This window comes from Lissotriton vulgaris, chromosome 4_1 (genome assembly GCF_964263255.1).
Source record: "Lissotriton vulgaris chromosome 4_1, aLisVul1.2, whole genome shotgun sequence".
Classification (NCBI taxonomy): Eukaryota; Metazoa; Chordata; class Amphibia; order Caudata; family Salamandridae; genus Lissotriton; species Lissotriton vulgaris.
Window position 1 is genome coordinate 1,555,346,403 of NC_141691.1, and position 14,315 is coordinate 1,555,360,717.

A 14,315-nucleotide genomic window follows, 5' to 3' on the forward strand; every position below is an offset into this window, starting at 1 on the left:
GTGCCTGCTGAGCAGATCCGCCATTTGATTGTCCTTGCCCGGGAGATGCTCTGCCATGAGGAAGATGTTCCTCTGAATGGCCCACTTCCACATGCTCTGAGCCAGATGAGACAGCTGTGGAGAGTGTGTGCCTCCCTGCTTCTGAATGTAGTACATGGCCGTCATGTTGTCCGTCCGGATCAACACGACTTTGTTGCACAGATGTACTTTGAACGCCTTTAAGGCCATGAAGATTGCCATCAGTTCCAACACATTGATGTGCATCTTCCTTTGCTGTAGTGTCCATAGTCCCTGCACCGTGTATTGGAGCACATGCGCTCCCCATCCCTGGAGAGAGGCGTCCGTTGTCAGGATAATCTGTGGCACAGGCTCTTGGAAAGGTCGGCCCTTGCAAAGGTTTTGTGGATTCCACCAATGCAGAGAGTTGTATGCCCGACCGCTCACCAACACTAGGTCTGTCAGTTGCCCATGAGCCTGAGTCCACTGACGTGCAAGGCACTCCTGAAGCGGACGCATATGTAGTCTCGCGTGCGGGACAATGGAGATGCAGGAGGCCATCATGCCTATCAACTGCATGAAAACCTTCGCTGGAAGCGAGTGCTGGGGTCTGAATCGTTGGATCAGCGCCTGGATACTGGCGATTCTCACTGAATTCGGCTGCGCAGTGGCTGCCAGAGTGTTGATTGTCGCGCCCAAATACTGTCGCACGTGGGCGGGCTGGAGATGGGACTTGAGGTAGTTCAGAGAGAATCCCAGATCGTGCAGGAGATGAATGGTGCGTGACACGTGGTCTACGCACTGTCGTTCCGTCCTTGCCTGAATGAGCCAGTCGTCCAGGTAAGGAAAGACGTGGACGTGCTGGCGACGGAGATGCGCCGCCACAGTCGCTAGGCGCTTTGTAAATACCCTTGGTGCCGTGGTGACCCCGAACGGCAGGACCTTGAACTGGTAATGTTGGTCTAAGATTGTGAATCTGAGATACTTCCTGTGTGAAGCATGTAGGGGGATATGAAAATAGGCATCTTTCAGATCCAGCGTAGCCAGGAAATCCCCCTGCTGAAGCAGGGGAAGCACTTGCTGCAACGTGAGCATATGGAAGTGCTCCGAGAGTATGTACCAGTTTAGGGGCCTGAGGTCCAGGATTGGCCTGAGGGATCCGTCCTTCTTGGGAATCAGAAAATACAGGGAGTAAACCCCTGTTCCCCGCTCTCGCAATGGAACGAGCTCTATTGCCCCTTTTTGCAGCATGACTAGAATTTCCTGCTGCAACAAGGTCAAATGCTCGCCTGACATAGGACGGCTTCTTGGGGGTATGTCCGGTGGAATGGAAGTAAGCTCTAGACAGTACCCGTACTGGATAAGAGACCTGTCCGTGGTGATGGTCTTCCACGCCGGCAGGAACTGCTGGAGTCTCCCCACAACCGGTGTTGTATGGTCGGGGGGCAGTGACAAGACGTCACTGTTTGTTGGTGGTGGTGGACCTGGAGCTATTGTTTCCACGTCCCCTGCCCTTAACATTATTGCCCCTGTAACCACCTCTACCCTTGTTGTTGTACGAGGTCTGGGTGTTACTCTTGTAATATTGTGTGGACTGGGATGCCTGCCCCCTTGAGGTGCCTCTGGAGTTTGAGCGGCGAAAGGAACCACTCCGAAACTGCTGACTTTGTAAAGCCCCCATTGATTTGGCAGTTTCCGTATCTTTTTTCATTTTTTCCAGGGTGGCATCCACCTCAGGTCCAAACAGGTGGTCAGGATTCACTGTTTGATTCAGTATTGTAGTTTGGATGTCGGGTTTGAACCCTGAAATTCGAAGCCAGGCATGGCGTCTAAGCAACACACTGGTATTGATAGCCCTGGAGGCTGTTTCAGCCACATCCAGGGCACATTTGATGGATGCATTCGTAATGAGTTTTCCTTCCTGAATCAGCATCTCTCCTGCCTCTTTGTATTGGTCAGGCAAGTGTTGTAGTATGGCTTCTAAGGTGTCATAATGGGCCCTATCATAACGTGCAAGCAGGGCTTGGGTGTTAGAGATTCTCCAGATATTAGCTGCCTGTGCAGCAATCCGCTTGCCTGAGGCCTCGAAGACCTTGGACTCTTTGTCCGGGGGAGGAGCGTCACCAGTAGTTTGAGAGTTCGCCCTCTTCCGAGCGTTGGAAACAACCAAGGAGTCCAATGGCAAGTGTCCCCTGATATTTGTAGGATCCGTGGGCGCTGCCTTATATTTCCTGTCGATGCGAGGGTTGACCACACGCGCCCGTGTGGGCTCCTTGAAGACCTCCGTTGCATGTTTAAGCACCCCTTTGAGCATCGGCAGCGTTTTGACTGACTTTTCAGCTACAGAGAAGGTGTCGAATAAGAAGTCCACATCCACGGGGTCCGAGTACAGCTCGACGTCGTGGTTAGCCGCAGCTCGCTCGATCAGAGCATTAAAGGCCGCCGAGTCCTCCGTCGGGGACGTTTTGGCCGCAAAAAGTTGCGTGTCCTGACCCGATTGCGGGTCCTCTGTGTCGCCTCCGGCGGACCAAGGTTCGCGCTCCTCCTCCGGATCCGAGTACGCCGGATAGGTGTACTCGGCATCTTCTTCGTCCGCATCGCCTGCGGGGGAATGCGTCGGCGAGTGTCCCAGGGCTTGTGGGGACACAGGTTCCACCAGAGCCGAAGAGTCCGCAGAGTCCCTTTTGTTTTTGAGAGGGATCTTGAAATGTTCCAACGCCGGCTCCGTCGTGATCTTCCTCTTGAGGAGAGACAGCTTCCCGGTGTTGGCGTCGATGACTACCTCACGACGTTCCTCTTCAGCAAGCGGCTGGAGCCGAAGCTTCGACACCACCAAGGCAGCTTTCGGCGTCAATACCTCCTTCGAGGGTCCGCCCTGTTTCGAGGCGAAGGCCTTCGGCGCCGACTTGGGTGGTAGGGTGAAACGGATAGGCGTTTGCCCCTTCGCAGGCTTAGGCGTGATCTTAGGCGTTACAGCGTCCTGAGCGGGAACCACACTGTCCTTTCGTATCCGCAGCAGGGATTCCGCTACCTTCATCGTCAAGGCCGGAGAGGGCTTGACCGGTCCGAGCGACCCCTCGTCGTCGAGAGCCTGATCGCCGGCAGCCACTTTCTTCGGAGCCGACGCCCCATGCCTATGAGCGTTGTCGCCCTGACGCTTCTTTGGAGCCTTCTTCGGGTCCACGACCCCTTTCGGATCCGACGCAGCCGCGTCGGACGATTTCGCCTTCGGCACCGACCCCGAGGGCTTCGGGTCGGCCATTTTGGCGTGGCTCTTCGAGTCGGCCATTTTGACTTTCTTGGAAGTGGACGCCTCCAGAACCTTCTTGACCAGCTCAACTTTCGCTTTCGGTTTCGCATCCGAGGGTGCGTGACCAGTTGGCTTCACTTTCGTTTTCTTCGACGTAAGTGATGGTTCACAAATGTCCGTGACCGGGCCCGAAGGCGGGGACGTAGGACTCATAGTTAGATCTTGGGTAAGGCCCGAAGGCGATCCCTCGACCAGGGCCGTATGAAGGGGAATAGCCCCTGAGTCTGGGTGGGGATGCTCCTCCTCCGAGCTATCTCCCATCGTGGCAAAAGCCTGATCGTCGTCCCCTACCTCGTCGGTGACTTCGTCAAAGTTCTCCTCACCCGCGTCGTAGGTCTCCCCCTCGGATGCGGGATTAGAGTCCGAACCTTGCACGTCGTCTTCTTCCTCGACAGATTCTTGGAAAATGTCATCTGGTTTGGGCGCCGTAGCCGATAACTTAGCCTGGAGCCTATGGGCTCGACGAATCTTCAAAGTCTTCTTGCTCCGGAACTTCGAACACGCCGGGCACTTCTTAAACGGAGTCCGCTCCATAGCAAGAGTGTAGTGTAGGCCCGTCCGCGCCGAAAGCACGTGGAAGGGCAGCAAGAGATCAGGGCTGAGAGTCAGAAAGAAACCCGTACGCAACTATACCGACGCCCAGCCTAAAGACCTTTTGGTCTCGAGTAGAAGTTGAACAACTATCGGTTCCGACAGAGGGAACCGAAACACATCCGAACCCAATGGCGGAAAAAAACAATCTGGGGATGGAGGCGATGCCCATGCGCACTGTAGTCCAGGGGAGGAGCCACCTATCTCGTGATACTTCGAAGACTCTTCCAGGACAACAATGTGCAATCATCCGGACCCAACACTAGGTGGCGATCTATGCACAGATATGAATTCAGCAGCCCACATGCCTCGAACTAGGGCAATGACATTGAGTTGTTCAAGTGGTCCTTGAAGCAATAATAAAACAGATGGCACAGAGTCTCTTTCATGCTGGATACTTGTACGAAAACGTATGCTTTGCCAGCGGACCAAGCAAGAACCGTAAGCCGAAATAGTACAATGCACTAGATTCTAAAAGTGCCAGAGACCTCTTTCTCATACACATGACAGAGAAGTTTCTGGTATGTAGAACCCTCCCTATACTTTATGCCAGCTTAGTATGGATCACTTGACTCGCCCAATATGATGCACAAGAGCGGTCTAGACTTTTTTAGGCTAGACTAGCAGAGCACTCTGCACAAAGTACCCCTGCACTGTAGTAGCAGTTGTGAGAATTTTACCAATCTGTGACCAGCTCCTCACCCCCTTTTAGGGGATGTACTGGTTCAAGAACGCCCAGGTTCTGCAGAGGTCATCGGCCAGCAGCACTATCGAATGAGGAGATAGTAACTGTGGGCGGAGCCTGAAGGATTCCTCGACTCTCATCACAAATATACATATCTAAATAGGTTTACATTATTATTTGGGTGTTGCACAGCTGCGTGATATCAACAATGTGGCTGAAAATACATGAAATACAAATAAAATCAGTTAAAAAAATATGGATTGTGTACATTTGCGACTAAACTTTTAAACCTTAGAGCTTGTAATGTCTCAAACTCCAACTTTCTTAACAGGGGACACAGTTTGGAGTTTTCTAGCTCACATAGCCTTGATTCTAAGCCAGAGACGTGGCCTGAGTACGGAAAAGCCATGAGTGGGGCATGTTGATTGGACAAAGGCCCAGAAAGCATAACGTTATCTGATAAGAAAACAGTTACCCTGGTAACAGAGCATAGTGATGCCTATTGCAAATAGGGAGGTAGTGGTGAGCCCTGACCATAATCCAGGCGAGCATTCGTCTAAGGAGGTTTGGCCTCTAGATACTAGGAGGGGTGGCCAGCTACAGGGAGGCGTGCAGTGCGCCCTACGACTGTTAGCAATAATCCTTCAGGGTCCTCCCAGTGGTGTACAAAGAGATAGTTCCAGCAGTGTCTTCTATTCAGCTGAACTCCACTCCGGTGTCCCCTGATGACAGCACATGAAAGAAGGCTGCTTCCGGTAGGTGCACTCTCTTCCCCTGGCCTTCCCTCGTAATTGGGTGTCCTAGATTCAGGGCACCTTAATGCTGCTGCTGGGCTCTCAGGTAGAGCCCAGCACCCATGGTGGGGGAGAGCAGTCCCACAGAGGGAGAATTGGAAGGCTTCGCTGAACAACAATAGGTCAACTCCTAGGCAATGAAGATGGTTAGTTTGAATATGAAAGGGCTTAACTCTGTCAAGAGACTAGCTTTAATTCTTGAAAAGCATGGGAGCCAACATTTGCCTTTTTCAAGAGATCTACTTGCTCTCAGCGTACCAGCATAGAATGCGGGTGAAACATTCCCCCAGACATATTTCCTCCACAGCTACAAAGAGGTCAGGGGCAGTGACTATTTGGTAGGGACTTTCAAGGAAGTAGACTAGAGGGCTTGTCAGGTGAAACAAAAAGGCAAACCCCTTTAAGTGGGAATCCAAACTGGAAATCACACATACATTCTCTTCCATTTTTACACATCTAACAAGCATGTGGAGCTTTTCCTCAAACCAGCTATCTCCACAGGGCTGGAACATGCACAGAGAGAAATGCTCACTGGAAGGGATCTAAATATATTGATGATAATGTGGTGGATAGGGTCCTTCAGAAATATGACAGGAATGGGTTGGCCTCTGACGCATTTAAGGACTCACTGCGGGAGAGTGGGGTGCCTGATAGGTGAAGAGACATACAATAGCAGAGACAAATTTTTACTTTCTGCTCAATGACTCACAAAGCTTACACACCTCTAGATCACGTCCTAGTAACCACACACCTAAGAGCAGCTGTTACTGGTGTGGATAAAGGTCTGATCGCCTTGTCCGACAACACACCCATCACTATCATAGTGGATGTGCACACTCTGCTTCATAGAGCGACCACGTGGTGGCTGAACATATTTTGGCTGCAGGATCCCACCAATAGGGCAGAGCCATCATGTCAAGGAATACACATATTGGAGGTGTGAGAGTGTAAACACTCCAGTAGCCAGATTTCCTCCCCCCAGGACTACCTACCTACCTACCCCACCAGCACCCATACGAAACGTATGGTCGTGGTGCAACAACATCAACATTTTTGCCATACAATGTTTGAATATGTTTAAGGTAAGAACAAAGATAAATCCAGATTTTTTGCCCTACATCTTGATCGTACTGGCAGCCAAACCATCTCACTTGGCCATTTTCTTCTATTTTTCTCCCATCTGTCCTATTCTGGACTCTTTCCCCTTCTCTTCAATGTAATCGTACAAGTCTCAGACGCACACTGTAACAGCAATGCAAGAGAAAAGCCCAACTGGGCTTGACCTGTCTTTTTCCCAATTCCCTCAAAATATCCTGTAGGAACTTCCTCTTGTTCAGTGGGTTTTGAGAGAGGTCATGATACAGATTAAGTGTACAGTCTCTGAAAAGCATGCTGTCTGTCCGAGAGGCCATCCTCAAGATCCTATGCAGATGAGGCAAGTCCTATTAGTATGACCCTCAGGCGAGCTCCAGGAGCAGGTCACGAGGCTGCAGTTGAATACACACATACTATCGGATCATCAAAATTCTCTTTCTCCTCCAGTACATGTCTGAAGAGAGCCTGATAAAAGCGTTCTATTTGGTCACCTTCCTTGTTTTCCCATGCATTTCATATCTGTATATTGTCACTGCATGTCCCATCCTCTAGATCAGTTACCCTTCAAGTCCTTCAGTTTCTCAGATATATTTTCAATTTTCGAATGAGCATCCTCCCGTGCCATAACCATCAATGCAATGGATTCCTTAGAGATGTCCTGCTTATTGGATGTCATCTCTGTTCGCAGGATAGCCAACCATCAGCAAACATTATTTTTTGTTTCTCCTAGAGATCAGCCAGGCAGCTGTGTGTGGTAATTATATGCAAATAAAGTTTGACAGACCCTTGGAAAGCACACAATGCCCAGGATGAGAAGAAATATTTTCAATGCTGTGAATATGAAAATGTATTTGTATAATTTCCTGTGAAAACTTGACCCTTTCAGGGAAGGGGATCACAGCACAATTATTTCAGTAAGGATCCACAGGTTATCTGGATATCACGTTAGCTCATGGGAAATTTCTTTTGTAGTCTTGTCTTTAGCTGCTTAGAGCAAAAGAAGCTGTGCTGACACTGGTAAAGCTAATTTTCAATCCTAGAATACTTGAACTCAAAATGCAATATTACTTAAAATAGTCCAACAGGATAACTAACTGTTCTAATTCCATTCCAAGAATATTTTAGGGAAAGCCCATCAGCTCGGTCTACTGTAAATTTGTGTCGAAAATGCTAAAGATTAGGGTCTTGGACCAACCCAAGCGAATGCTGCCCTGAGGACTCAGCTGAGACAAAAAAAAGGTAGAGAAGACAGTTCCACAAAGTTGAGAGGGATTGACCATTTTGGGTACATAGAACCGTGCAATAAATTTAATGCCACAGAGAATGCACCTAGGGAAGGAGATGCAGAACTTTGCTAGAAGACTGAGAAGCCTTGGTGTTTTCCTAGTGTTGTCTATGACTTGGCACAATCGACTAACCAGTTTATCCTTTAAACTCTATTTTGCCCACTCAAAGAAGTGAGTCTTACTCTTAAGATCTAGGATAGAAATATCTCTTGCCTGATGCAATTACACATTTCTGCCTGCCTGAACACTGGAGAGAGTTGTCTCCAGCTCTGTCTCGAACTTCTACTACAGCATTTCACAGCACGACTAGTAATGCCAGTGTCCTGATGACTCAAGGGTAAAGGGAATTAAGCTCCTGCACCAAAGCCTGCTTACTCTCGAGGCAGAAAGCCTTAAAACAGAGGCAATTGTTGCCTGCCTGGGAGAAAACCAGTGGGCCAGCTGCTATGGAACATATCTTGTGGACCTAAAAGTTGAGTTGTCTGAACCCTGTTTCTACTGGGAATAGAAGACACTGTATTCAAGGTAACAAAGCTACCAGATTCTGTGTATCTTGGAATTCAAAATACATTTTACTCCTGGAGAATTGGAAGAACATTCTAAGCCTACCCAAAAAAGGATGCAGCCTTGGTAGAATCAACTCAGTGTTTTTCCCAGATTTTGGCAGGAAATAAGATACGAAAGCAGGAAGATAAAAATTAACCATCAACTTCAATCTATATTCAATCATGAGTTGGCTACGGAATATTTCTTGACCCTAGTCAACGACTTGGAGAACACTCACTTTTTCTATTTTGTGCATTTTCTATAAAAGAGAAGCGCAATTGGTTTTTCAATGTACTACAAGAAACTATTAAAGTAAGTGCTTCTATGTCAAGCTCCATGAACAATACAGTATGCAATTCAACACAAGTTTTACTTTTACAAAGACTAAAAAATCCCATTTCTGCTTAGTCTTTTAAACTTTTACTGAGTTAGATACAGCAGACTGTCATCCCTTAGAGTTTCTCGCTCTCAGTACCCATGGGAATTGCAATTTATTTGTGTATGGAATGTTTAAGAAGATGCATGTTCATAACATGCGGGCATGGAAAACTGAAGCAGTTGAGTGTAAGTCAATTTGGGCCCATAGCACCATGGCCATTACACGTGTTCAAAGAAAAAGTTTAAGTCATGGAAAGAGAGCAAGAAAGAGTAAAGTGGTGCTGTCAATATGTGAAAAGAAACTGTCCAATATTCAGTTATTTAGTGCTAGGTCACTGCTCGCTGTGCCATTCACTTCAATTTCAGACGCACAACTTCCACATCCAAGGCTACCAGTGGCAAGTTCCCTCTTGTATAACAGAGCAAGACCTTACAAACAGTTCAAATTGAAAACACACATACCAAAAGCAGACTAAAACAAGCATTTGCAAATCAATAGGTCTCGCATTTACTTGAGTTTGAGCTATTGGTATTGTAAATGACAATGCCTTTTATTTATGTTCTGGTTTTTAAAAGAGATAAATAAAAGGCATTGTCATTTATAATGCCAATAGCTTAAACGCGCGTAAATGCAAGACCTATTGCATTGCAAATGCTTGTTAATTGAGCTCTGAGAGCACAGGCAGTAAGCGTACCACGAAGGATCGTACATGTAAGGTGGGTCTACTATTTACTAAGTTGGGATAGCATACAACCATCCAAAGGAGCAGAGCAACATTGTGCCACTTGATTAAAGACAATCCGGCATACCACAATGTCAGGATTTATTTTTTGGGGGGGGGGTATGTAGCGTGAATTCGACAGGAAGGTATCAGAGCGCTTTACATGAGCACCAGTTGCATTATAGACCGAAACATTCTTTTTTTTTTTTTAGGCACGGGGTGATTAAGTGATTTGCCCAGAATCACAGGATGCTTTATGCGGCTCCGTCCAGACTCGAAACTGGTTCCACAGCTTCAAAGTCGGTAGCACTAGAAGTTAAGGCACATTGACCTCTAGCCTCTTTGACCTCCACAGCACTTTGTCTCTTTGGTCTCCCAAATCTTTCTCCTTCTCTCAAAGAACAGGTTTTCAGGGATGGGGCTGGGGCTGGGGCTGGGCAGCAATTACTGTCATTATGTTTCCAAAGGAATTAACCTCCAGGCTCTGGTCAGCACTGCTTCGAGGGCTGAATTCTCAGCAATTTCTACGTCTCTTGTCCAGTGAGTTTCTACTCAGCATTTTTATGTTTCTTTATTGATTTCTAAAGAGTTTAATTTCTTTCAGTAATATCTGGTGTGTCTAAAGCTCAGTTAGCCTATTGTGCATCGCACATAGTATGAGCCCGGATGTTCATCTCCGCCCTGAATCTAGTTTTACCGACCCCATTGTAAAAGATCATATGGGGTGGGGGGGCGTGGAGGGGGATGATGAGAGTCACGTGATTGGATGACACGCGGTAGACTAGTCCACATAGTGACCATGCGGCTGAACCATGTGGCCGTCCAGTCTAGTTACTCAAATCCATATTCTCCCAGAGTCAGGAGTGAAAGGATTCACTATTTGACCTGCAAATCTAATTTTTTGCACTCCACAAACTTTTCGGTTTTCATTCACTTCCTCCCAGGGCACAAGTCCTAAAAAAGAAGTGGGGGGGGGGGGGGGGGGGGACGCTGTTACCAGAAGTGACGTCATGTAAGGTGCAAGGGGCGGGAGCCAAGGGTGATTGGCACATGTGCCCTGGACTGGGATACAGTGAGGGAGCTTGTAGAAGCGAGTGAAGGGGTGAGGGGGGTCTGTGCAGGAGGCGACGAGGACCTCCAACGAGGAGAGGGCTCTTTTCTGGGATACAGTGAGGAGGGCTTGTACAAGCAGCGATGGAATGGGGTGACGGGCACAGAGGAGGAGCAGGCGGGGGGTGCGGGTCGTGGGTTCCTTGCAGGGAGGCATCTACCGAAGACACAGTGCAGCGTCAGACTGAGCTGCCCCTGTCCGACACCTCCTCCTCGCTCAAAAAAGCAGAGGTGTGTAGCGTGCTGTGAGCTCTGATCTCGCCCCAGAGAGGCCAAAAAGTGAAGTCCAGCTGTTTAGCAGGGGGACGGCGTCCACCCGGTAAAATAAGTGGGGGACGCCGCCACCCGCGTGGTACCCAGACTCAAACCCTGCTTCCTCCCAATAAAGGTTTTTGGCGTGATACCCGTCATCTCATACTTGGGCTATTTTACACTAATCAAAACCAGCCAAGCTAGAAATAATATTTATATTAAAACAACTGTGCAGGATTTTTCTATGCATGGTTTCCTTTTGGATAGTTACCAAGTGCAACAGTATTGTGTAGGAAAATAACACGGAGATACCTCTTCGGGCAGGAACGGCAGTAATAAGGGGTGTTATGCTTAGTCCACCCCCTTCTAAATTCTAGCATATTGGACCTGCCAGAATTTAATGCACTATAAACACTGGTAAAAGCGGATGTTTGTGCAGCACATTCTGCACGGTATGCCCATTTCCTGAACAAAACTTGAAATAAGCGATATTATTGTACCTAATAAATGTTAAGCACCTTCTTGTCTAAATAAGAATGCATGCAACCTCTGTTTTGTCACAAATCACGATTTTAATGAAAATACGGCATGGTAGAATGACAACAGTCTTTGCAGTCTTCATGGTGAAAGTTACTTTAACAAATTACGTGTGCTCTGAGCTGGGAGCGGGTGGGGGGCGAGGAGAGGCTCCCTGAGCGGACGTGTGCTCCGAGGGGCTGGGGGGCTCAAGCGAGGAGAGGCTGCCCGTGCAAAACACAGAGTCTGCCTGGATCCTCCTGCGCTCCGTGCCTGCTTCACAGCTGTCCTGATGACTTTTCTTATCTGTTTGTTAAATAAACAAGCAGATCAGAAAAGTCTTCACGGCAGCCGCAAAGCAGGCGATGGTGTCTGGAGGGCCCGTCCAAAAAACAGACCGGGTGTCAACCAAAAACACTCTTTTCCAATGGGAAGCCAGCGTGTACCATAAACGCGGACGCTACCCATTGGAAAAGAGGGGCAGGACTTAAAGTCCCCTTTAGAATTCTTTTTCTAACAATATCTCTCACAGAGCGAGGAGCGCTTTGCGCTCCAATGCCTAGCCGAGACCTAAAAACAGGTTACCAAAATATCAACCACACATTCATATCAGTCTATCCAATTTCCAGCTAGACTTATTTCCCACACGTTGAAGGAATTAATACATCAACCTAACTCATGCCACATTTGTTCTTTGACAGTTGGACGATGTTCGGATCTCCATTATTGCAGTCAGATATTTATTTACAGTCTATTTGTTTTTCTTTCCGTCCATGTGAGGCTATACCTCACTAACCAGGTCAAAATGGTAAAAAAACAGAACTGTGTTATAGCCACCGACTGACAGCTAAGATTTTATGTAAAAAACTCACCAGTTTCATCCGGATAAACAGGCTCCTCCGGCTCCTCTTCTGTTGATGTGGCTTGTGCTACTTCGGGACCTTCCTTGAGTCCTGTAATCAGTTAAACAATATAATTTAGCATTAAGCACTGTATTATTGTAGTATGCAAATAACCTAAAAGAACAAGGTACTTACCTTCGGTAATACCTTATATGGTAGAGCCCATCTAGCTGCAGATTCCTTCCCTTCAAGTCAGACTGGATATGGACATTCTTGAGCAGTACCCCTGCACACCAGTGTGTGGCACTGTTTGGCTCTGCCTCAGTGGAAATGATGTGTGTGGTGTCTATCTAGGTGGCATGCCAGCGCGCAGACATCAGTTTCTTTGTGTGATCTATCCATGCCAGAATCGCAGAACCACTAAGAATGCTGATTAACTGGTGTGCATCACTAAAACCCTCAAAAGGGGGACCCCATGCAGAAATCTATTTGCAGAGTGGGAAAGATGGGAGGGTCAGTAAGGAATCTGCGATTAGACAGTCTCTACTAGATATGGCATTATCGAAGCTAAGTATCCTGCTAATCTGATAGAGCCTTCTAGCCACAGATTCCTTATCCTAGAACAGACACCCAAGCAATACCTATCCAGAGGTGGGATTGTGAATGGATTACACCAAAAAGTCCTGTAGGACCAAATAGACAGAATGCCCCTCACAATGGACTGGACCATCTGGCAATAGTGCTTGGTGAATGCGAGTAAAGATGCCCAGGTTGCTGAATGATAGACATACAGGATAGGGACTCTGCGAGCAAACGCAGTGGTCGCAGTTTGGCTCTGGTGTAATGAGCACACAAACCCTCTGGGGATTGCTTTTTGGCCAATGCATAGACAGCAGATATGTATGCAGAGCACTAACTATCGTGAGATGGTCAGTTTATGCACAGATTTTCTTTCCTTTGCCCAGAGATACTCAACGAACAGTTGATCGTTCACCCGGAACGCTATAGTACGATCAAGGAAGAACAAGAACGCTCTTTTTGGGTCCAGGCAATAGTGTCTCTCCTTTTCTTTAGAAGGGTGAGGCGGGGTAAAGAAAGTAGGAAAGGTGATACTTTAGCCTACATAGAAAAGAGCCACTTCAGAAGGAAGGAATAGTGGATTCTCAGAAACAGTTTGAGTAGAATGTAGTGTAGGGAGGAAACCGGGAGTGCTTGCAGTTCACTGGCCATGCTGGCCGATGTTATGGCTGCCAGAAAAGCTGTTAACCATAGTGGACAGTTGATCAGTGGCTCGAAGGCCGCACACACAAACGTTAAGACCAGATTGAGGTCCCAATGGGGCATAATGAATGGTGATGGGGGAAATAGGTGTTGTAGTCCCAACAGGTGACAAACAAAAAAGGTTCATTCAGAAATGGCAGAAAGGTCTATATGGCAGACAAATAACCTTAAACAGTGCCCAGAGCACAGCCCTGCTGTGCCAGAGTAAGAAGAAACAGGAAAACGTAAGATGAGGGTGCAGCAAGAAGGTCTATAATCTTGGATGCACATCACTTCACAAATTTGTCCCAGAGTCAGGAGTATACGGTCTTGGGGTAGGGATGCTGGGATGCCATAATAACACCACAGAATTCGGGACGAAGGTCGAAGGCTTGCAATTGCTGTGACTCAATCACCACGCATGAAGGTGGAGGGTTGCAGGACCCTGGCTTGCTGTTGCGACAGAAGATCTTCCCAAGGGACATCTGTTTGGAGGACTGATGCTCATGTTCAGGAGTTTTGGAAATTAAACTCTCCATGTCCAATCCGGAGCCTCAAAAATGACTTGGGCAAGGTTGTTCCCAATCTTCTTGAAAACTCTGGAGAGGTGTGGTATCAGCAGAAAGGTGTACAGGAGGCCTGAGCTCCATTCGAGATGGAAAGTATCTCAGAGGGAGCCACCTTGGAATCTCCAGCGGGCAGTACTGCTGACATTGAGCTTTGTCAGCAGTGGCAAACACATCTAACCAAGGTTCTTCCGAGTCTAGAAAGAGAACTTGCACCACTTTCGAATGAAGATGCCATTTGTGATCTGCTAGGCATCGACGGCTGAGTTTGTCTGCTTTGGTGTTCAGAGAGTTCTCTAGATGTTGAACCACTCAGAAAGGGTCCTGACATTCTAGCCATGTCCTGAGATGCAGGTCATCTTGAC

At 47.8% G+C, this 14,315-nt stretch overlaps 1 protein-coding gene across 7 annotated transcripts in view; it reads right to left on the bottom strand.

Annotated features, from left to right (window-relative positions):
* The window catches only part of ASPH (aspartate beta-hydroxylase), a 584,233-nt gene that overhangs the window by 369,064 nt on the left and 200,854 nt on the right, over positions 1-14,315 (bottom strand). For all 7 annotated transcript variants that reach the window (XM_086965790.1, XM_086965792.1, XM_086965789.1 and 4 more), the window contains one exon: positions 12,155-12,235. In XM_086965790.1, coding sequence (XP_086821916.1) covers positions 12,155-12,235 — 81 coding nt within the window. The remainder of the gene's footprint in view (positions 1-12,154; positions 12,236-14,315) is intronic.